Genomic DNA, 19,684 nt, shown 5'->3' with positions numbered 1-19,684 from the left:
CATCTCCTCAGTTGAGAACTGTGCTCTCGCCATGTCCAAATGCCAATAAGGTTATCAAAATTTTCAACCAACACAAAACCTCCAACCACTTCTCATCCACTTACACTCCCCACAACCACTTCCGGGTGCGCGCACACGTGATGACGGACTTCCAGGATAGCCGTTCATGCTCCATGCGGACACCTGTTTGGTGTTTATTTGTTTGCAATCGCGCATTTTTATGTGCGGCTATGATAGCTTTCGCAAATGTGTGTTTCTTATTGATTTGTTTTTTTTAACCTTGGCTAATATTTGTTGCCAAAGGCCAAAAATCAACAAAGTGTGGACTATTTTATTACTGTAAATCGAATTGTAGAAAACCTGTAGCTGGCTGCACAGTGAATGTGACATTCATTAGTACATAATATTGTGGTGCAAGTGGGTTTTTTTTTTTTGGTTTTGAAAAAGCCAGTTTGCACACACTTGCATATTCACGCTCTTACAAGCTACATTTGAGCAGATTATATAAGTATACAAAGTAACTATTAAGGTTGTTCATATATTGAACATAAAATAAACACAAAAACATCGGTCAAATATTTATTGATCAAATATATCGTCATTTATTTGGTCAGCAGGAACAAGTAGGTACAGTCAATATCTTGGTGAGTCACAAAAATAGGATTGATGTGGCAAAAATAAAACACTCCTGCTCATAAGAGCTTACAATCTAAAGATACTTCTAGTGAACTGTGTGTGCTCAGGTTATAGCAGGAAACAAAGGGGAAGATGAATCAAGTAACATTTTCATGCACATAGGATTTACTTACACAATCACGTAGTATAAAGATCCATTCAAAAAAAAAAGTCTTCAGATCAAAATATCAAGAAAACAAAGCATGTGAAAAAAAAACCTCCCACCTCTACAAATCCCCTCCCACCTCTACAAATCCCCTACACATACATTTGTCAGCAGGTTTGTCAGAAAAATGCATTGGAGTCTAAATAAGCAAGCAAAATTAAAACAAGAGCAGATTTTAAACAAAACGATTGATATGTGTGAGGCTTTCAATGCAAAGAGAAAAAACACAATCATTGTGCAATAACACACAAACACTTTACAAGGCCAAAAATATGCAAACATTTCCAGCCCACTTCCAAACACAGCCTGAGTGGTGTCTGGGGCAATTCAGCACAAAATCTCTCCTTCCCCCAAACCACTACAAGCAAGGACTTAGTCACAAACCACCCGGCCTAGTAACAGGCCAAATCACTCCCTACTGCACATCTTTATATAAGCTAGGTTGTATTTGGAGTACGCCAAACAAGGCCCCACACCCAATGAAGCCACACCCACCACTGACCTTAGTTTGGTCAGTGAAAGTGTTTTCACCTGATGAATCCGCTTCCTACCTGCATTAACCCTTGGTATACAGGCCCCACAAATCAGAAAGAAATATACAGTGAAATGTACGTGTGCAGCATACAACAGAACATTGAGCAGGGATGTGAAAGGGAACCCCAATTGGAACCGTTATTGCTACTATGGTCACAATTCCCTCCAGATTCTCGCATGAGTTAAGACAGTCACATGACCACATCTTGTATGCAATACTGAAAATGACAAATCGATTTGACTAGTATGGTGAATTTCCCATCAATTGGCAAAACACTCCAGAAATCAAACATCACCAAACATTACACTCTGGGCAAAGCTGATTTACAAATCCTGCGACTTACAGTAAAGTTGACCATTTTAATGCAATTTTCAAGACATCTGACACAGATCTCTATGCAAATTGCCACTAAAGTAGTACATGTACTACTATAGAAATCAGTGTTTGAAACGCACCCATGTGGTCACTCTAATAGCAGACAATAGGGTGCGACTTTGCAGACGATTTACAACTTGCATGTTGTGCAAATCACATGCCAAGTCCCACTCAATGAGCACGCTATTGGAGCGTTCATATTGTTGTGGTTCAAACTTGGTTGGAGCCGCAAGTAATAATAGAGTAATGAATACACTACTTTTCATGCAATTTGCTGAGAGATCGGTGTCGATTGTCTTGCAAATTGCACTTGAAATCACCATGTACCCCGACTTTGAAATCATGCAACTTCTATGCAAGTCACATGATGTGACTGTGGTGTCAATAACACCACTTAGAAATCTGCTTTAATGTGACCGGGTAGCCCCCAGTAACATTGTTTGCGATTGCCATGCAATTGGCATTACAGGCGACTTGCAAATCGTAGACCAAGTCGCACCCTATTGGCCACTGTAGGCTCTGTTCACATCCAATTGGATTGTGAACTCGTGCAACTTCACTGTAAGTTGGGCAATTGCCGCATCGGATTAGATGTGACAGTGGTGTTAGCCCCCAGTAACATTGTGTGCAATTTGCCATGCAAAGGGCAAGTTGCTGGCCATGCCAATCGCATGACAAGTCGCATCCAGGGTGTGCAATTTCAGGTGCGATTTGTGAATTGACATGGTACCTGATATTGGATATAATGAATGTGAATGTGAGTGTATTAACGTACGCCATTTGTTGCAGCGAGAGTTCAAAGGTATTTGAAGATTTTGGCCATTTATTAGCAATTTAACATCTAGACTCAAATAGAAATCGCAATGCTACACACAATTGAAAACACAACTAGTTAGTAATTCTCTAGAAAACACAGTAAAATTGGCAACTTAAACAGTAATTTTCATTTGCATATAGTGTGAGCGAAGCAGGAGAATTAACAAAGGAAATAAATCTTTGAAGGCGTGCGGTCTGCTTTGCATTTGGTGGAAAAATCCATACCAGTATTTGTGACAAGTTTGATGTGTGGATTCACCAACCAAGTCTTTTCTCTCTCGCTCACTCTTCTTTGTCTCACTGGCTCGCTCTTCTCTCTCGCTCACTCTTCTGTATGTCTCTCTTTATCACTCTTCAGTATGTTTTTCTCGCTCACTCTTCTTCATCTCACTGGCTCGCTCTTCTCTCTCTCTGTCAGCTCTTTGCTTGCCAAATCCTTCACAAAAGTGGGTTGAGTGTAAACCATCATTATCAAATCTATTAGTGCTCCAGGCTCTTATCTTACCCCATTGTATGACATTCACATAAGGTGCAGCTTTGAAGGTGTTTCAACAGACAAGGCCTCATTCTAATTCACATTTTAGGGATCACTTAGACAGAAAGCAAAGATGTTGCCAGAACATCTATTTGAAGACAGCCACACACGGAGATCATACTACTTCCTTGCCGTGGTTGGGATTCAAACCGACAACCCTAGAGTTGTGAGGCAGTAGTGCTAACCACTAATCCACGGAGCTACATTGCTAATCCAGCCTGTATTTCTGTGCTGTGAATCAATCTTAGGTCCCTGGGCAAGTTCAGTGTAACTACCAGATATCTCCAATGTGACACAAATGTTGTGCTATGTTGCCAATTCACATGTATGATGGTTCTATGTATCCCAATACAAAGGATTGCAATACTAATACAGGCGTACCTCGGTTTACCAATGCCTCAGGGAACGTCATATTTGGGGTACAAATGCCAAACCATTTCAGTTAATTGGTCTGTTTACAAATGTTTGAATAATTTGGTATGGGCATGTGGCCTGGTATGGTTCAGGAGGGGGGGAGGCGCTCGCTTGTCCCCCCCCCCTTTCCTGACCTGCTGGGCTGCATGCTCAGATAAGTATCTGTTATGGATTTTGGGGGGTACCCCATGCTGTTTTTTATTTAATTTCAGCGTGGAGTTACCCCTTAACATCCATTCGAGACCCGAAGGGCTTAGTATGGATGGGAGGGGGGACCCCACGCCGGGTTTTTTACAAATTGTTTATAATTCCCTGCAATACTTTTACATCAACTGTCAGTGGGGAACTCCGCCGACAGCTGAAACATGAGCGCTGCATTGGTTTTCGCTACTAAAATGCTGCATGAGTTGATAACATAACTCATGCAGGATTGTAGGAGCGACAGCCATGTGTTAATGTTTCAACTGTCAGCGGGGTTCCCCACTGACAGCTGAATGTAAAAAAAAAAAAAAAAAGCGTGGGGTCCCCCCTCCCATCCATACCAAGCCCTTCGGATCTGGTATGGATATTAAGGGGGAACTCCACGCTGAAATAAAAAAAAACAGCTTGGGGATCCCCCCAAAATCCATACCAGACCCTTATCCGAGCATGCAGCCCGGCAGGTCAGGAAAGGGGGGGGGGCGAGCGAGCGCCCCCCCTCCTGAACTATACCAGGCCACCTGCTCTCAACATGGGGGGGTGCTTTGGGGAAGGGGGGGCTCCCCCCCAAAGCACCTTGTCCCCATGTTAATGGGGACAAGGGCCTCTTCCGTTATTGGGATAATTGGTCAGCCATTTTTTGGGATTTTAGCATATTTTGTTTACCAGTAAAGTTGAAAATTTTTTGTTCCAAATTTACTGATAAAAAAAATGTGCCAAAATCCCGAAAAACAGCTGACCAATTAACCCACTAACGGCCCGAAAATCGTTCGATTTTCTTTTCGGCAGAAAAATCGGTCGATTTTAGACCCATCTATGGCCTGCTTTACATGGGTCTAAAATCGTCCGCAAAAAAAATCGGCTGATTTTCAGCCCGTTAGTGGGTTAATTGGTCAGCCATTTTTGGGGATTTTGCAACTTTTTTTAATTGGTAAATTTGGATAAAAATTGGCCGATTTTGCAGATCGGCCGATTTTAGCTGCAATGAAAGGCAAATTGGCTGATCTTTTAACAGATAAATAATCTGCACATGAGCCATGACCTGCAAGAAAAAGAATAAAAAAAAAGAATAAGAAAAAGAAAAATGCAGGCCTTAGATGGGGCGAAAACTGACCGTTTAAAAAAAAAAAAATCGGTTGTTCAATGGGCCGACGTTACCACCAATGGCAAAAAAATTGTTCGATTTTCGCCCCATCTACGGCCTGCAAATATAATAGCGAAGTAATTACTTCTGTCCCTGCAGAGAGCTGCGCTATTATATTTGACATTAAAAAGTATAAAGGTTGCAACATTGTATCTATTTGTATCCGAATAAAAACATCTATATCCGGAATGGATACAAATGGATACAATGTTGCAGTCTCTATACTTTTTAATGCCAAATATAATAGCGGAGCTCTCTGCAGGGACAGAAGGAATGTTTCAGCTGTCATCGGGGTTTCCCACTGACAGCTGAATTTTAAATTATTTCCGTGAATTAAATAAATAATAAAAAAAACAGCGTGGGTCCCCCCTCTCATCCATACCAAGCCCTTCAGGTCTGGTATGGGTATTAAGGGGGAACTCCACGCTGAAATTTAAAAAAAAAACAGCGTGGGTCCCCCTCAATATCCATACCAGACCCTTATCCGAGCATGCAGCCCGGCAGGTCAGGAAAGGGGGGGGACGAGCGAGCGCCCCCCCCCCTCCTGAACCATACCAGGCCACATGCCCTCAACATGGGGGGGTGCTTTGAGGCAGGGGGGGCTCCCCCCCCCAAAGCACCTTGTCCCCATGTTGATGAGGACAAGGGCCTCTTCCCCACAACCCTGGGAGACCCTGTCTGCAGGAGACAGTCTGACATTTCTTATATAGCTATGGGGCGGGGCCAGCCGGGAACAGCAAGCATGTGACATGGGGCGGGTCACTCGGATGATGTCCCCGGCTGGCCCCGCCCCATAGCTATATAAGAAATGTCAGACTGTCTCCTGCATTCAGCTAGTTAGCCTCATCGGAGAGACAGGGTGACATTTCTCAAATAGGTAAGGGGCGGGGATGATGTGCCCGGCTGGCCCCGCCCCATACCTATATAAGAACTGTCAGCTAGCCTCTTCTTCACATGGCTGGAAGCCTCCGACGGGAGCGGAACCTTTTTTTTTTTTTTCTTTTCGGGTCCCTGCCGCCGCCGCCGTGATTGACGTTGGATCTACTTCGGGGGACATTGTTTTAATAAAGGACTTGTCAAAGACCCTGTACTGTGTTTTTTTTACACCACACTTTTTTTTTTTGTGAAGGAGTCTGCGGGAGCATCTACCGCAGACTCGTTCACGTAGGGGGGGGGCCGGGATCTGGGGGCCCCCTTGTTAAAGGGGGCTTCCAGATTCTGATAAGCCCCCCGCCCGCAGACCCCCACAACCACCGGCCAGGGTTGTGGGGAAGAGGCCCTTGTCCTCATCAACATGGGGACAAGGTGCTTTGGGGGGGGGAGCCCCCCTGCCTCAAAGCACCCCCCCATGTTGAGGGCATGTGGCCTGGTATGGTTCAGGAGGGGGGGGGGCGCTCGCTCGTCCCCCCCCTTTCCTGACCTGCCGGGCTGCATGCTCGGATAAGGGTCTGGTATGGATATTGAGGGGGACCCACGCTGTTTTTTTTTTTAAATTTCAGCGTGGAGTTCCCCCTTAATATCCATACCAGACCTGAAGGGCTTGGTATGGATGAGAGGGGGGACCCACGCTGTTTTTTTTTTTTTTTTTTTTTTTTTTTTTTATTGTGGACCTTTATTTTTACATTCAGCTGTCAAAATAAATATTATCTAGACCTTTGAAATAAGTAAAATCATTACAGAAATAATTATAAAGGATAAGAAACAAAAATAGAATCACTAGAACTAAGGAAATCTAGTTAGATTACATGAAGATATGCCGAGTGCTGTTTATTAAACACAATAGTCGCGAGCGAGTGCCGGCTCTCAGAGGAATCCACAATCAGATTCACTATTAGTCAGTGGCTAAAAAGCAAACGCCCATGGCAGAAGTCTAAAATGTGTTCTGCACATGCTCAGTTGTATCTGCCAAAGACACTGCACGGGCTTCTAGATTTTTACTGTGTCGATTTCCTTGAAAAAAACGATTTTTAACACATTTTTAATTTTTTTGGAAATAGCAGATATTGTTTAAAGTGAAGTCCTGATATTTGGCAAAGCAAATTTCTAAGTGAACATGTCTCTGCAGTGATTTTTCATGGTTTTAGACTTGCTTCTTAGCAAGTCTGTTTTGTGAGTCTGATTTCGGGCGTGTGTCTTTTTGTGAATTAGATTGGGCATCTGCTTATGGGCTCTGCTCAATAGTGAATTAGGTTGCAGGGTAAAAAATGACGGACGCCCATGAAAATTGGGCTTAAGCCCATAAATATGCGCCCACGCCCAATAGTGAATCAGGGCCTATGTGTCTTCAAAAACTCTGTGTTTTCATTTCAGGCTGCAATGCAACAAAATGTGATCATTTTAAAGGGGTGTGATTCTTTTATATACCCATTGTATGTACCGTCTTACCAGCATTTCCATATGCCATCAAATTTTGTCATGGTGTAAGAAATATACCTTTTTTTCACATATGATACTTCTATTTAGTTCCTGTAGCCTGCTATAGTGGGGGGAGACGTTGAAATCCATTTACCAATCGTTCTACGAGCAGCAAAAAGTGATCTGGAAACTGTCAGAAATTTACATTCATCCAAGTAGATGAGTCAAAGTGACTGAGGATACATGTCAAAGGATCAACAGTTATTGAAGAATGTGTCGTAGCATTAAGGATATGGATAACCTCAGTCCAGTATAGTTTAAGCCTATGTCAATGCCACAGTAGATGCATCGGGTCCCCTTGAGGTTGATTGCACCTGCTGCAACTAGTTTTGATGTAAGCTTGTATTATACAAAACAGTGGAGTACAGTAAATAACAGGGGTAGGCAACCTTTGAGAGGTGGAGATCTACCTGAACAACATGAGACCGGACCAGGGTTCAGCACCATTTTTTAAAAACAATTAACTAGCAAGGCCTAACTAAATAGCCAGGAAAATGTAGAAAAATATAATAAAACAAATGTCACTGTAAAAATACGAACTTGGCCAACCTTAAAAATGGACAGTGTCAGCCAGTAAGGCAGGGGACAGTATCAGTAGTTTTTTTTTACATTTTTTATTTTTTAATATTTTTCATAATTTCTTTAGGAGTCCTGTTGAAAGGGGGAGTTCTTGGGGGAACGGCCAGGCAGCAGAAAAAAGGAGGAACAAGGATGGGAGGGGCAGCTGGGGGAAGGCGTTTACTAGACCCAATCCCCTGGATTTTCTTCCTGCAGCAGCTGTACGCTGATGGTAAGGCAAAGAGGAGATGCTAGCTTTCAGCTGCTCCAGGAGGAAAATAAACGGGATCGTCGGAAGGCAGGTATTTTGAAAATCTGAACTCCCTGCAAGTGGCTGGGGATTGGGATTTTTCTGCTACCCTACAGCTACCCTGGTGCCCTAAGGAGGCAGCCTAAGCAACCGTATGCTGGGTGCCAGCACAAGGCTGCTTAAGCAGCTGCCTTAGGGCACCAGGGTGAGGGCAGAAATATCCCTATCCCCACTCACTTGCTGGGAGTTCAGATTTTTAAAATAACCTGTCCATGGGAGGGAAGGGGGGGGGGGGAAGAGGACACTGCCGGTGGGGGGAAGGGGGTGGGGGGCTGGAGGTCACTGCTATGGGGTAAAGGGGGGCAGAGGACATTGCTTGGGGGGAGAGAAGGGGGCCAGAGGTCACTGCTTTGGGGGGGGGAGGGGGTGCAGGGGACACTACTGTGTGTGTGGGCATGCAGTTGCTGAAATGATTTAAGATTGTTTGAAACACAGAACAGAAATTGTCAAAATGCTAGCCTTGGCCCTCTAACTTCCCAATCTCAGGGAGTAGATTGTTAAACCATATAGGAGTAAACCTAATGTAACCAGCAATATCCAATAGATCTTTAGCAGATGCCCAAATACATCCTATCAGATAATTGGTTGGAAATATAACAGAAGACTTAAAGTATGCAAAGGACTCCAGAACATAGAGAGGACATACAGTTGCAAGAAAAAGTATGTGAACCCCTTGGGATTATGTGGCGTTTTGCATGAATTGGGCATAAAATGTGCTCTGAACGTCATCTAAGTCACAACAATAGAAGAACACAGTCTGCTGAACATAATACTACACAAACATTAGATGTTGCCATGGTTTAATTGCAAATAACATGTAAACATTTACAGTGCAGGGAGGAAAAAGTATGTGAACCTTTGGATTTAATAACAGGTTGACCCTCCTTTGGCAGCAATAACCTCAACCAAACGTTTCCTGTAGTTGCAGATCAGACCTGCACAACGATCTGGAGTAATTTTGGACCACTCCTCTTCACAAAACTGTTTCAGTGTAGCAATATTCTTGGGATGTCTGGTGTGAATGGCTCTCTTAAGGTCATGCCACAGCATTTCAATCGGGTTGAGGTCAGGGTTCTGACTGGGCCACTCCAGAAGGCGTATTCTGTGCTGTTGCAGCCATTGTTTTGTTGAATTACTTGTATGCTTTGGGTCATTGTCCTGTTGCATCACCCATCCTCTGTGGAGCTTCAGTTGGCGGACAGATGGTCGTACATTTTCCTGCAAAATGTCTTCATAAACTCCAGAATTCATTTTCCCATCAATGACAACAATCCGTCCAGGCCCTGAGGCAGCAAAGCAGCCCCAAACCATGATGCTCCCTCCGCCATGTTTTACGGTGGGGATGAGGTTTTGATGTTGGTGTGCTGTGCCTTTTTTTTCTCCACACATAGTGTTGTGTGTTCTTCCCAAACAACTCAATCTTGGTTTCATCTGTCCACAGTATATTTTGCCAGTAGTGCTATGGAACATCCAGGTGCTCTTTTGCAAACTTCAAACGTGCTGCGATATTCTTTTTGGACAGCAATGGCTTCCTCCGTGGTGTCCTCCCATGTACTCCATTCTTGTTTAATGTTTTCCTTATTGTAGATGTGTCAACAAAAATGTTAGCATGTGCCAGAGATTTCTGTAGGTCTTTAGCTGACACTCTGGGATTCTTCTTTACCTCATGCAGCATTCTGCGCTGTGCTCTTGCAGTCATTTTTACAGGACGACCACGCCTAGGGAGAGTAGCAACAGTGCTAAACTTTCTCCATTTGTAGACAGTCTGTCTTACCGTGGACACATGAACATCAAGGCTTTTGGAGATACTTTTGTAACCCTTTCCAGCTTCATGCAAGTCAACAATTCTTGATCGTAGGTCTTCTGAGAGCTCTTTTCTGCGAGGCATGGTTCACATCAGACAGTGCTTCTTGAAACCAGTAAACCCAAAACAGGTGTGTGTTTTTTAAGGGCAGGACAGCTGTCAGCAACACATCCAATATCATCACACTGATTGGAGTCAAGGTTGGCTCACTCCTGGCTCCAATTAGCTCTGGGAGAAGTCATTAAGCTAGGGCCTCACATACTTTTTCCTCCCTGCACTGTGAATGTTTACATGTTATGTGCAATTAAACCAAGGCAGCATCTAATGTTTGTGTAGTATTATGTTCAGCAGACTGTGTTCTTCTATTGTTGTGACTTAGATGACGTTCAGAGCACATTTTATGCCCAATTCATGCAAAACTCCACGTAATCCCAAGGGGTTCATATACTTTTTCTTGCAACTGTAGCCCTTTATACAGCCATCTGATCAGCTTATAAGAAGTTTTTGGGGAGGAGCGACACTCCCACCCAATCAGGTGTTGCTGCTGCGCAGCAAGAAAATAAAGCCAGGGGTTCAGTGCTGTGAAACCTCCTTTTATCTTTTGGGTACTGAAGAACTTTTAACCTGATCCTAGGTGCTTTTTTTCCAGATAAGATCTCTGAAAATACTATTAAGTATTTTAAAAAATGTAAGGGGGATCAAGTGGGGAGAATTGTATAGAAAATATAATAATTGAGGATTCCAGATCATCTTGATTATAGAGATGGGAAGTCAACAGTGTAGACTGTGACCTAAAATGTGAATCAGTGGGCTAAGGTTAAGAGTGATAGTCAGCAGTGTTAGAAGAAATATAACGCCCAGGTATATAATTTGTGAAACAACCTTAATATGGGAAAGCTGGGCTGCTAAAGGTACCAGAAGGGTATATAAGGGAAAAGAGTAGATTTAACAGGTTAATTGTAAGGCCAGATAAGTTAAATTTAGTAATAAGGGACAATAGCCTCTTGGAGGGAGGATTGTGTATCAGACAGAGAGGAGCATATCCGCATAAAGAGCCCAACCACCCCAATAGCCTGTCATAGTAGACATGTCAATGGCTCGTTGGCCTTTGCAAACACGAATGGGGACAGGGGACACTCTTGTCTAGTCCAACACTGCGCAAATTTCCTTCTTTCCTGTACATTTACAAATAGAAGTTAAGGGTTTAGGATATAGCAGATGGATCCAGGAACAAAAGTTCTCACGGAACCCAAATTTATCAGTGTATCTTCACAGGCCTGACTGGGTTCCTTAAATCCCAAGACACCTTGCTCCTACCCTATTGGAAATGTTGAGAACGGTACCCTGCATTGACTTGCAATTGTTCTTTCATGAGTTTTCTATCCTACAGAGTTTGTTGAAACTCTTCTGGTACTCAATGGCCCTCAGCCTTACCCCTCTCCTGAAGGATCTCCCCCAGACATATTGTTGAGGGCGGCCAGTACTGTCACCTTTTCTGGCCAACTCAGTCCTTTTCAACCTCCCTTCAATGTCCAGGAGCCAGGGTTTTGCAAGACATCCAAATGGTCCCTTTGGGCCAAGATTTCTTGGTATTACCTGATGGCCTCTTGGGGTGAATGGAGAGATTTAGGCAGATGGTCCCTGCTCATCCTTGCATGTCTGCTGATGGCTTTTGGCCACAGCACTCTACAGAAACTGCCCTTTTAAAACTCACAACACACCAACTGCTAAAACCAATGGTCATTACTCCTTATTCATACTATTCGAGCTTTCTGCTGACTTTGGTATAGTTGACAAACTTCTCCTCAAAATAGTCCACACTTTTTTTAATTTTCAATGATTTTTAATTAATTTTTCAGTAAAGTACAAAATCATCCCAAATACATGTGGGATGGAAAAAACCCAGTTCCAACATTATACACATCCAGGCACATTGTGGTGTAATGGACAAAAGAAAAATATAACATTATTTCTAAGTATTATGAAAAATCTGCTATTCCGAAGCATACCTCCAACCTGCTTGGCATGACAAGTTGTGTAAAGGAAAAACTGACAAACAAGTTGCTTCTCTGCTGAGCCTTTGGGAAGGCTACCATAACCAATATATACCCTGCATGGCCCCGAGGGCATGCAACAGGTCCTCCTTGTGGACACCCCTGCAATATCACCTGTTGCTTGCTGTGGAGCCAATTATAGTTAATGTGCCTCATACAATGGGTAACGTAGAGAGGTCATCCCCTAAGAGAGGGAAGATTAGATTGAACTAAAAAAGGAAGAGGAAGACAAGAGGGGAAAAGAAGAAAGAAAGGTGCACCCTCGTCCAAAACCAGGAGTGAGTGAACTATTCGAGTCATGGAGAGTCCGTTGGGTATCTGATCCATGGGTCCCAGGTTTTCTCAAAGAGGGTCTGTTTGTCATGTAGGATCGCTGACAAGCGTTCATTCGTCATAATCAATGTCTACTTGGCCTTCAAAGATGAAACCAAATCACAGGAGACTTCCAGGATCTTGCAATAGAAGTTCTAGCTGCTGTAATGATAAGTTATTAACCGTTCATTGTGTCACTGCGCCCCTCCACTAGACTTCCCAGTAGGGCCTGTTGTGGCTTTTTAATGAGATTAATCTGGGAATAGAATAGACAAAGTGATATGTACGTATCCAAAACCACCTAACTTTTAGGCATGTCCACCATACATGGAGCACTGACCCCTCTTGACCACAACCCCTAAAACAAAGAAGAGAGGCAACTGAAACATAAGGCGCTATCCTCAGACAAAAAAAGACCTTGTAGTTTGCCTCTATCAGTGAGGTATTGATAAAGGACTTAGAGATGTATTAGGCTAGTTTACTCCATTCTGCATTGTCTCATTTCTCAATGTAAGGCACTTTGGAGGAATTGGAGTACAGTAAGATACAGATTTTAGAAATGTATTCTGTATATTCGAATATATCAGTACATTTTTGTTGATGGGAGTTGATGTTGGTTCTTTAAGAATTACTTTGACATAGCACCCTTATGGCCAAATCTGCTATTCGGAGGAAGCCCTTGTTGGTCCACCATTCAAAAATATGTGAGTCAAGACCCGAGGCAAATGCGGGATTACCCAACAGTGGTGCCCTAGGTGTGTGTGTGTCTGTAGATTTAAAACCATGTTAATTGCCAATCTATCCCAAAGGCTGAGAGTAAACGATAATGTCGGGCAAAGTATGGTCGGTCTATACCTTGCTCTCAACCACATCAGATAACTGATCTGTTTCGTGGGGAGGAGAAAGGATTCCAACTCTATCAATTGTGGATGGGGTCGCCGTGAATGGTGGTGTTTCAGATGTGCCATCTGGGCTGCATAAAGATATTTAGCTAGTCCAGCATTCCCAAACCGCCTTTGATTGTAGGTGTATATAGCGTGCGTTTACCCTCGTTTCTCCCCACACAAACTTCAGTAGTTTTCTTTGGAAAAGATTCAAGTCAGACAGGTTAATCGCAATAGGTAGGGCTCTGAACAGGTACAAAACTCTGGGTATGATACTCATTTTAATGGAATGCAACCTGCCGAACCAAGAGGGGGGCTTGGATGTGCATCTGTCGAGGTCCCCTGATAATTTCCTATACAATGGAGATAGTCCAAACTTTTTTTGCCTCTAAGACAGACTGTCTATACTTATGCCACCCAAATCTGCCTTTCTAGTCCTCAGCTCACCGCACTCAAAAATGCAGCCTTTCCAAAAGTGAGCTCATGTTTTCTCCCCCTTGTCCAACCCCCCCCCCCCACCCTCCCATTATTTTTTTTACATCAACATCAATAGCACAACTGTCAGTCCCTCTCCTCATGCCAGGGGCTCCTTGTATTCCTGGACTCTGACCTCTCCTTTTGGCCCACATGCAATCAGTGTCCAAATCTTGCTGTCTTATTCCCTTACCTCCCTCATTTGTCTATCCTCCCTTTAGTCTATTGTGAAGGCCGTTGTCAGACTCCTTCACATCACCACGTGGTCAGTGTCCACTTCCTCTCTGCCAATAGTGCCACTGGCTTCTGCTCACCCAACAAATAAGATTCGAGATACTAACCTACAAAGCCATCCACAATTTTTTATAGAGCTACAGCACCTTTTTTATCTCCAAAATATCAACCAAATGTCCTCTCCTTCTAGGGTCTCCTGCTCTCTAACTTTCATTTCACCTTCATTGCTTCCCATGCTCACCTTGAGTATTTCATAGCTTCTCCCATCTTCCGGAACTCCTGTCTCAATCTTACACTATCCTACTCTGTCCACCTTTAGGCAATATCTGAAACTTCATCTCTTCAGGGGAGCTTACCCCATCTAAAAAGTGAACTTTTACCTTCTCAATCAACTAACAGTTACTATTGGTTTGTATCAGTTGCCCCTCTTACCTTATAAACTTTCACCAGCAGGGTCCTAATTTCTCTCGCCTTGCATTATGTTGTAATTATACTGTCTCAGTTTTTACTTTTGTAACACGCATTTCAAAGTGTTGGCGCTATATAAATACTTTAAAATGTCTTGTACACCTGTCTGGGTTGCAGACCCTGCTTACCCTTTTGTGGGTATCTCTAATCACCTTTTCTATCTCTCTGACTTTGAATTTTTTTGGCTAAGTTGAGATATCATGCAGTGGGATCTCATATTTTGCTGACATCTCACTGTGGGATTTTGTCTGACCTGGCACCTCTGCTCTTATTGAGTCTCCCATCCTTGAATCCTAGGAAAGGCTAGGATTGAGGTTTGGGCCTTCTCATGTAGACTGGGTGGTCTTTTCCTATGGACTTATGTTTTTTGGTTAATCTACATTTCCCTTCAGGAATCTGTTACGCAGTTTTGTTTTTGTTTTTTTGTCTGACCACACCTTGCTGGTGGTCTAATTTCTCATAATCCAAGGTACTTGTTCCACCTGTTTTGGTGGATTGCTGGTAGGAACTTTTGCCCCGGCAGTGGCATTGGTCCAGGTCTGAAGCACTAGGTTCATCCTCTGTGGTCTCCCCATTGGTTGTGAAAGTTCCCTGGCCTGTTAGGGTTCTTTGGGCTTGTCAGAGTCTCCTCCCCTCTGTTGGACTGCTTTTGTATGTTCCAGCAGTTTCTTATTTCCTGTATCCCTCAATGGGTGATGTAGAAAATAAGATAAATTTTTTTCTTTTACAGTAAAATCTTAGCGTCCAATGAGGCGCATAGGCCCCACCATCTGTTTTTTTTTTTTTTTTTTTTGCTGGCCCAGTGTATTGATTATTCCCAAAAAATTAAGGCATGCTAGGTGGAGTGGTTGTTATATGGGAGCTGCCCCTCAACTTTTGTTATCAGTGTCGAAAACTCTGGTAGGTGGCAGTAAAATCACTTTCTGAACTTATGTGTCCCTTAATGAACTTAAATTAGAACTATAGGCATTCATTTTGGAAAGGGTATGGCAGGGTTATAACCCCTTTCAGTTTTTTTTGCCATCTTTGTCCCATTGGAGAGATTCCCCTTCACTTCCTGTCCCATAGCCAAAACCGGTATTGGAAGAAAATTCCTGCAAATTAAGGTAATTCCTTGTGGACACCCAGGTCACCAGAACTAGTGTATCCATTAGAAGATTTCTCCTCTATTACTTTTCTGGAGACAACCCCAAATTTGGGGTTTTCCTTTACTTTCACTTTCGATAATGGTAAACAGGACAAATAGAGAGGGTGAATATCCCCAAGGGGGGAACAGACTGCAATAAAAAACTAATAGGTGTTCTAATCCATCTGCATTCTATCCAAAACTGTTAAAATATAACTAAAGGGTTTTTTTTTTTCAGCTTGCCCACCACACTATAGCAGTTTTACTGGTACAGGCTGGCCGCTCTGCGCAAAATCACATGTTTGTGTATATATACACGTGACTTTGCATTTCCAGGTTGGGGGCATGCACGCACGCGCTGTCCAACCCATGCTGTTATTGGCTCCTGTAGGTCTCCTTCACTAGGTCCTAGCCAGCAATTCATAGCAGTTGAGAGGAGAGATATCTGTGAGTGTAAACACAGATTTCTCTCCTGTCGGCTGGGAGGTGCTGGTTTTTATCTTTCTGCTAAACAGGGTATGATTAAACTGTGTAACGGTAGTGTTTTTACTGGGGGACGTGCTGGCTTTTATCTCCCTAACACACAGTTAACCCTTTGATTGCCTCAGATGTTAACCCCTTCCTGCCCAGTGTCATTACTACAGTCAGTTTTTTATTGGCACTGATCACTGTTTTAGTGTCACTGGAGATATCGGTGGCAATTAGTTCCTACTCAGTGTCAGAATGTCCACTGTACTATCGCAGTCCCGCTATAGGTTGCTGATCGTTGCCATTACTAATATAAAAAGAAAAAAAATTCCAGTACATATACCTCCATTTGTAGACACTATAACTTTCACGCAAACCAGTATACACTAATTGGGATTTTTTTTTTACCAAAGCAATATAGCCTAATACATTTTGGCCTAAATTTATGAAGAATTTTTAAAATAAAATATTGTTTACATTTTCTGTCTTTTTTTCCATTTATAGCACAAAAAATAACCCAGTGATGATCAAATACCACCAAAAGAAAGCTCTATTTGTGCGAAAAAAAATTATATAAATTTCATTTGTGTACAGTGTTGCATGACCGAGCAATTGTCAGTTAAAGTAACGCAGCGCTTTGTAGCAAAAAATGGCCTGGTCATTAAGGGGGGTAAAATCTTCTGGAGGGCAAGTGGTTAAAGAGATTTTAACCACTTCAATACAGGGCACTTTTATACCCTTCCTGGCCAGGCCAATTTTCAGCTTTCAACATTGTTGCACTTTGATAATTGCGTGGTCATGCAACACTGTACCCAAACTAAATTTTTATAATTTTGTTCACATAAATAGAGCTCTCTTTTGGTGGTATTTGATCACTGCTGAGTTTTTTTTAATTTCTGCTAAATAAAAAAAAAAGACTGAACATTTTGAAAAGAAATATGTTTTGTTTTTGTTATAGCATTTTACAAATAAATATTTGTTCATAAATGTAAGCCAAAATGTATTCTGCTACCTTTTTTTGGTAAAAATAACCCAAATCCGTGTGTTATAAAGTCCACAAACTATTGTATATATCTGAAAATCAATCAATCCTTCTATACTGACAGTGACATCTCATTTCTTGATGCCCAAAAATGTCAGGACAGTACAGATATCCCCCAAATTACCATTTTTTTTTTGGAAAGTAGACTAGGGTATTTAGTAAGAGGCATGGGGGAGTTTTTTTAAAGTTGTTGTTTTTTTGTTATATTTTGTAGAAAATGTAAGAAATTAAAAAATAAAATTCACTATTTTTTTTTTAACTACATATGGTCACCAGTGCAATGCAGTGCAGTACAGTGTCGTCATATAACTGCTGTGGCGGTGATCAGGGACACTGGTGACAGTATAAACAAAAAAAAAAAATTAAAAAACAACTAGCAATACAATTGTATATGATGGATGGCATGAAAGAAAGCCATTCATTGTTTACAATTGTCATGTGACCTGCTGTGATTGGTCACAGAGGTCACATGGTACCGGCAACGGGTCGGTACACAGATCAGTACTGGCTGTGTCCGATGGACAGAGCTGGTGACAGATCTAGTCACAGCACAGCCCCTTGGGTGTGAGGTGGTGATCCGGGTGGACATCATATAACGTCCTCCTGGATCACCAATGACGAAAGTCCTTCCTGGCCATCATTTTATTATAGGCTAGGCTGGAAAGGGTTAAGATGAATATATAAATCTTGCTTTTAGCAAATGGCTATGACCACCTCCTATCTCCTCTGACAGTCTGCCTTTTAAAGTCAGCTGGATGGAAGTTTATTTTCCTAAGTACCATCTTGCTCTGTCCATCACTGACCTAACAAGACGGCAACTTATTTAAACCTCAGGCCAAATAGTGCTTTCTGTAAGCTTTTTGTCTGGAAATGGCTAACTGGGCTTGACATATCATAGGTTGGGTATAATGTGCTGCATTTGTATCTTTCCATTTTAGGCCCTCTGTTTTCCAGCAGCCAGTGATATTTCTGGGGGCAGATGTAACCCATCCCCCTGCTGGTGATGGCAAAAAACCTTCTATTGCAGCTGTCGTTGGCAGTATGGATGGCCATCCAAGCCGTTACTGTGCTACTGTGCGTGTGCAGACCTCTCGCCAGGAGACCACCCAGGAGCTGTTGTACAGTCAGGAAGTCATTCAGGATCTTAGTAACATGGTGCGTGAGCTTCTCATCCAGTTCTACAAGTCCACTCGCTTCAAACCCACCCGTATAATCTACTACAGGGGTGGTGTATCTGAAGGCCAGATGAAACAGGTGAGTTAAGAGTTTCCACTCAGACCAAAAACTTGCTAGAGATGATGAACACTGTGGAGATGGAGTGTGGAAGAGGCACCAATGCAGCACTTTCAAGATTGGAAGCAGAACTCTGTGTGAAGACAGAAGGAAACTGAAAGGCGCTTCTAAGTGCATAATTCCACTGTTGTGTATGAAAAAATGGTTAAAAACATTTACACGATCCAAGATCTGAAAAGGCTCAGCATAGTAATCTCTCTTATTTCAAGGTTCCTGTCACTGTATAAATGTAGGGGTAAAACGGAGAGGCGCTTCTAAGTGCAATATGTCAAAGTTTAATTAAAAGTACAGTTAAAAACACCTACAGAATCCGAGATATTTGAAAGCTCACCAAGGTATCGATGCTTGTGCGGGGTTCTTGTTAATGTTCTTTCCTCTGTCGTGTTATGCCAACCTGTAGCTGCAGGGGGAGTAGAGGACACAGCTTCTCAGAGGGCTGACCTGCTTCGGGACAGTGTGTGGAGCGCATTGATCATGAATGACGCCACTTTGTCGATGTGCTCTACGCCGGCATGCATTTCACGAGTGATCCTGGAAGAGTGGCGTCCTCTGCTCCCCCCTGCAGCTGCTGGTCGGCATAATGTGAGAGGAAAGCATTAACAAGGACCCCGTACATACGTTAATACCTTGATGAGCTTTCATATATCTCTGATTCTGTAAGTGTTTTTAGCCGTACTTTTTAATTAAACTTTGACATGCTGCACTTAGAAGCTCCTCTCCAGTTTCCCCCTACATTTATACAGTAACAGGAACCTCGCACTAAGATTACTATGACGAGCCGTTTCAGATCTTGGATCCTGTAAGCGATTTTAACCGTTATTCCATACACAGCAGTGGAATATTGCACTTAGAAGCGCCTTTCTGTTTCCTTTTGCATCCAGTCCTATAGTATGTTCAGGTTAACTAATCATCTTGATATGAATCCTTAACCTCTACTCCATATTTAAAAGCAAAGAATCCAATAAAATTTCTCAATCTCTCAGCATCTTGATTTGTATGGAGCTTTGCTTGCCAGTCATATATATATCACCTTTTTTTTATATATATGTACACAGTGGTCAAAAAAATTAAAGGAACATTTTGAAAACATCAGATATCAATGGGGAAAAAATATCATACTGGATATCTATACTGATATGGACTGAGTAATGAGTTAGTAACGTAAGGATGCCCCATCGTTTGAATTCAGTCCTCTGTAGGTTGATCATTTTCCTTTCCATCAGACATCCCGAAAATCCAAGTGAAAAAATGATGCAGCAGGCTAGTCCATTTTGCTGAAATTTCATTGCAGCAACTCAAAATGCTACCTAGTAGTAGTTGTTATGGCCCCCACGTACTTGTATCCATGCCTGACATCGTCGGGGCATGCCCCTATTGAGACGAC

At 42.6% G+C, this 19,684-nt stretch overlaps 1 protein-coding gene across 1 annotated transcript in view; it reads left to right on the top strand.

Annotated features, from left to right (window-relative positions):
* Positions 1–19,684, top strand: part of AGO4 (argonaute RISC component 4) — a 151,916-nt gene that overhangs the window by 118,630 nt on the left and 13,602 nt on the right. The window contains exon 14 of the mRNA XM_089673586.1: positions 17,946–18,261. Within this exon, the coding sequence (XP_089529712.1) occupies positions 17,946–18,261 (316 nt within the window). The remainder of the gene's footprint in view (positions 1–17,945; positions 18,262–19,684) is intronic.

The sequence above is a fragment of the Staurois parvus genome, unplaced genomic scaffold (assembly GCF_062004578.1).
Source record: "Staurois parvus isolate SC_StPar_1 unplaced genomic scaffold, SC_StPar_1.0 ptg000142l, whole genome shotgun sequence".
Classification (NCBI taxonomy): Eukaryota; Metazoa; Chordata; class Amphibia; order Anura; family Ranidae; genus Staurois; species Staurois parvus.
Note: the sequence above shows the minus strand (reverse complement) of the source record. Positions and strands in the feature narration are given on the sequence as shown.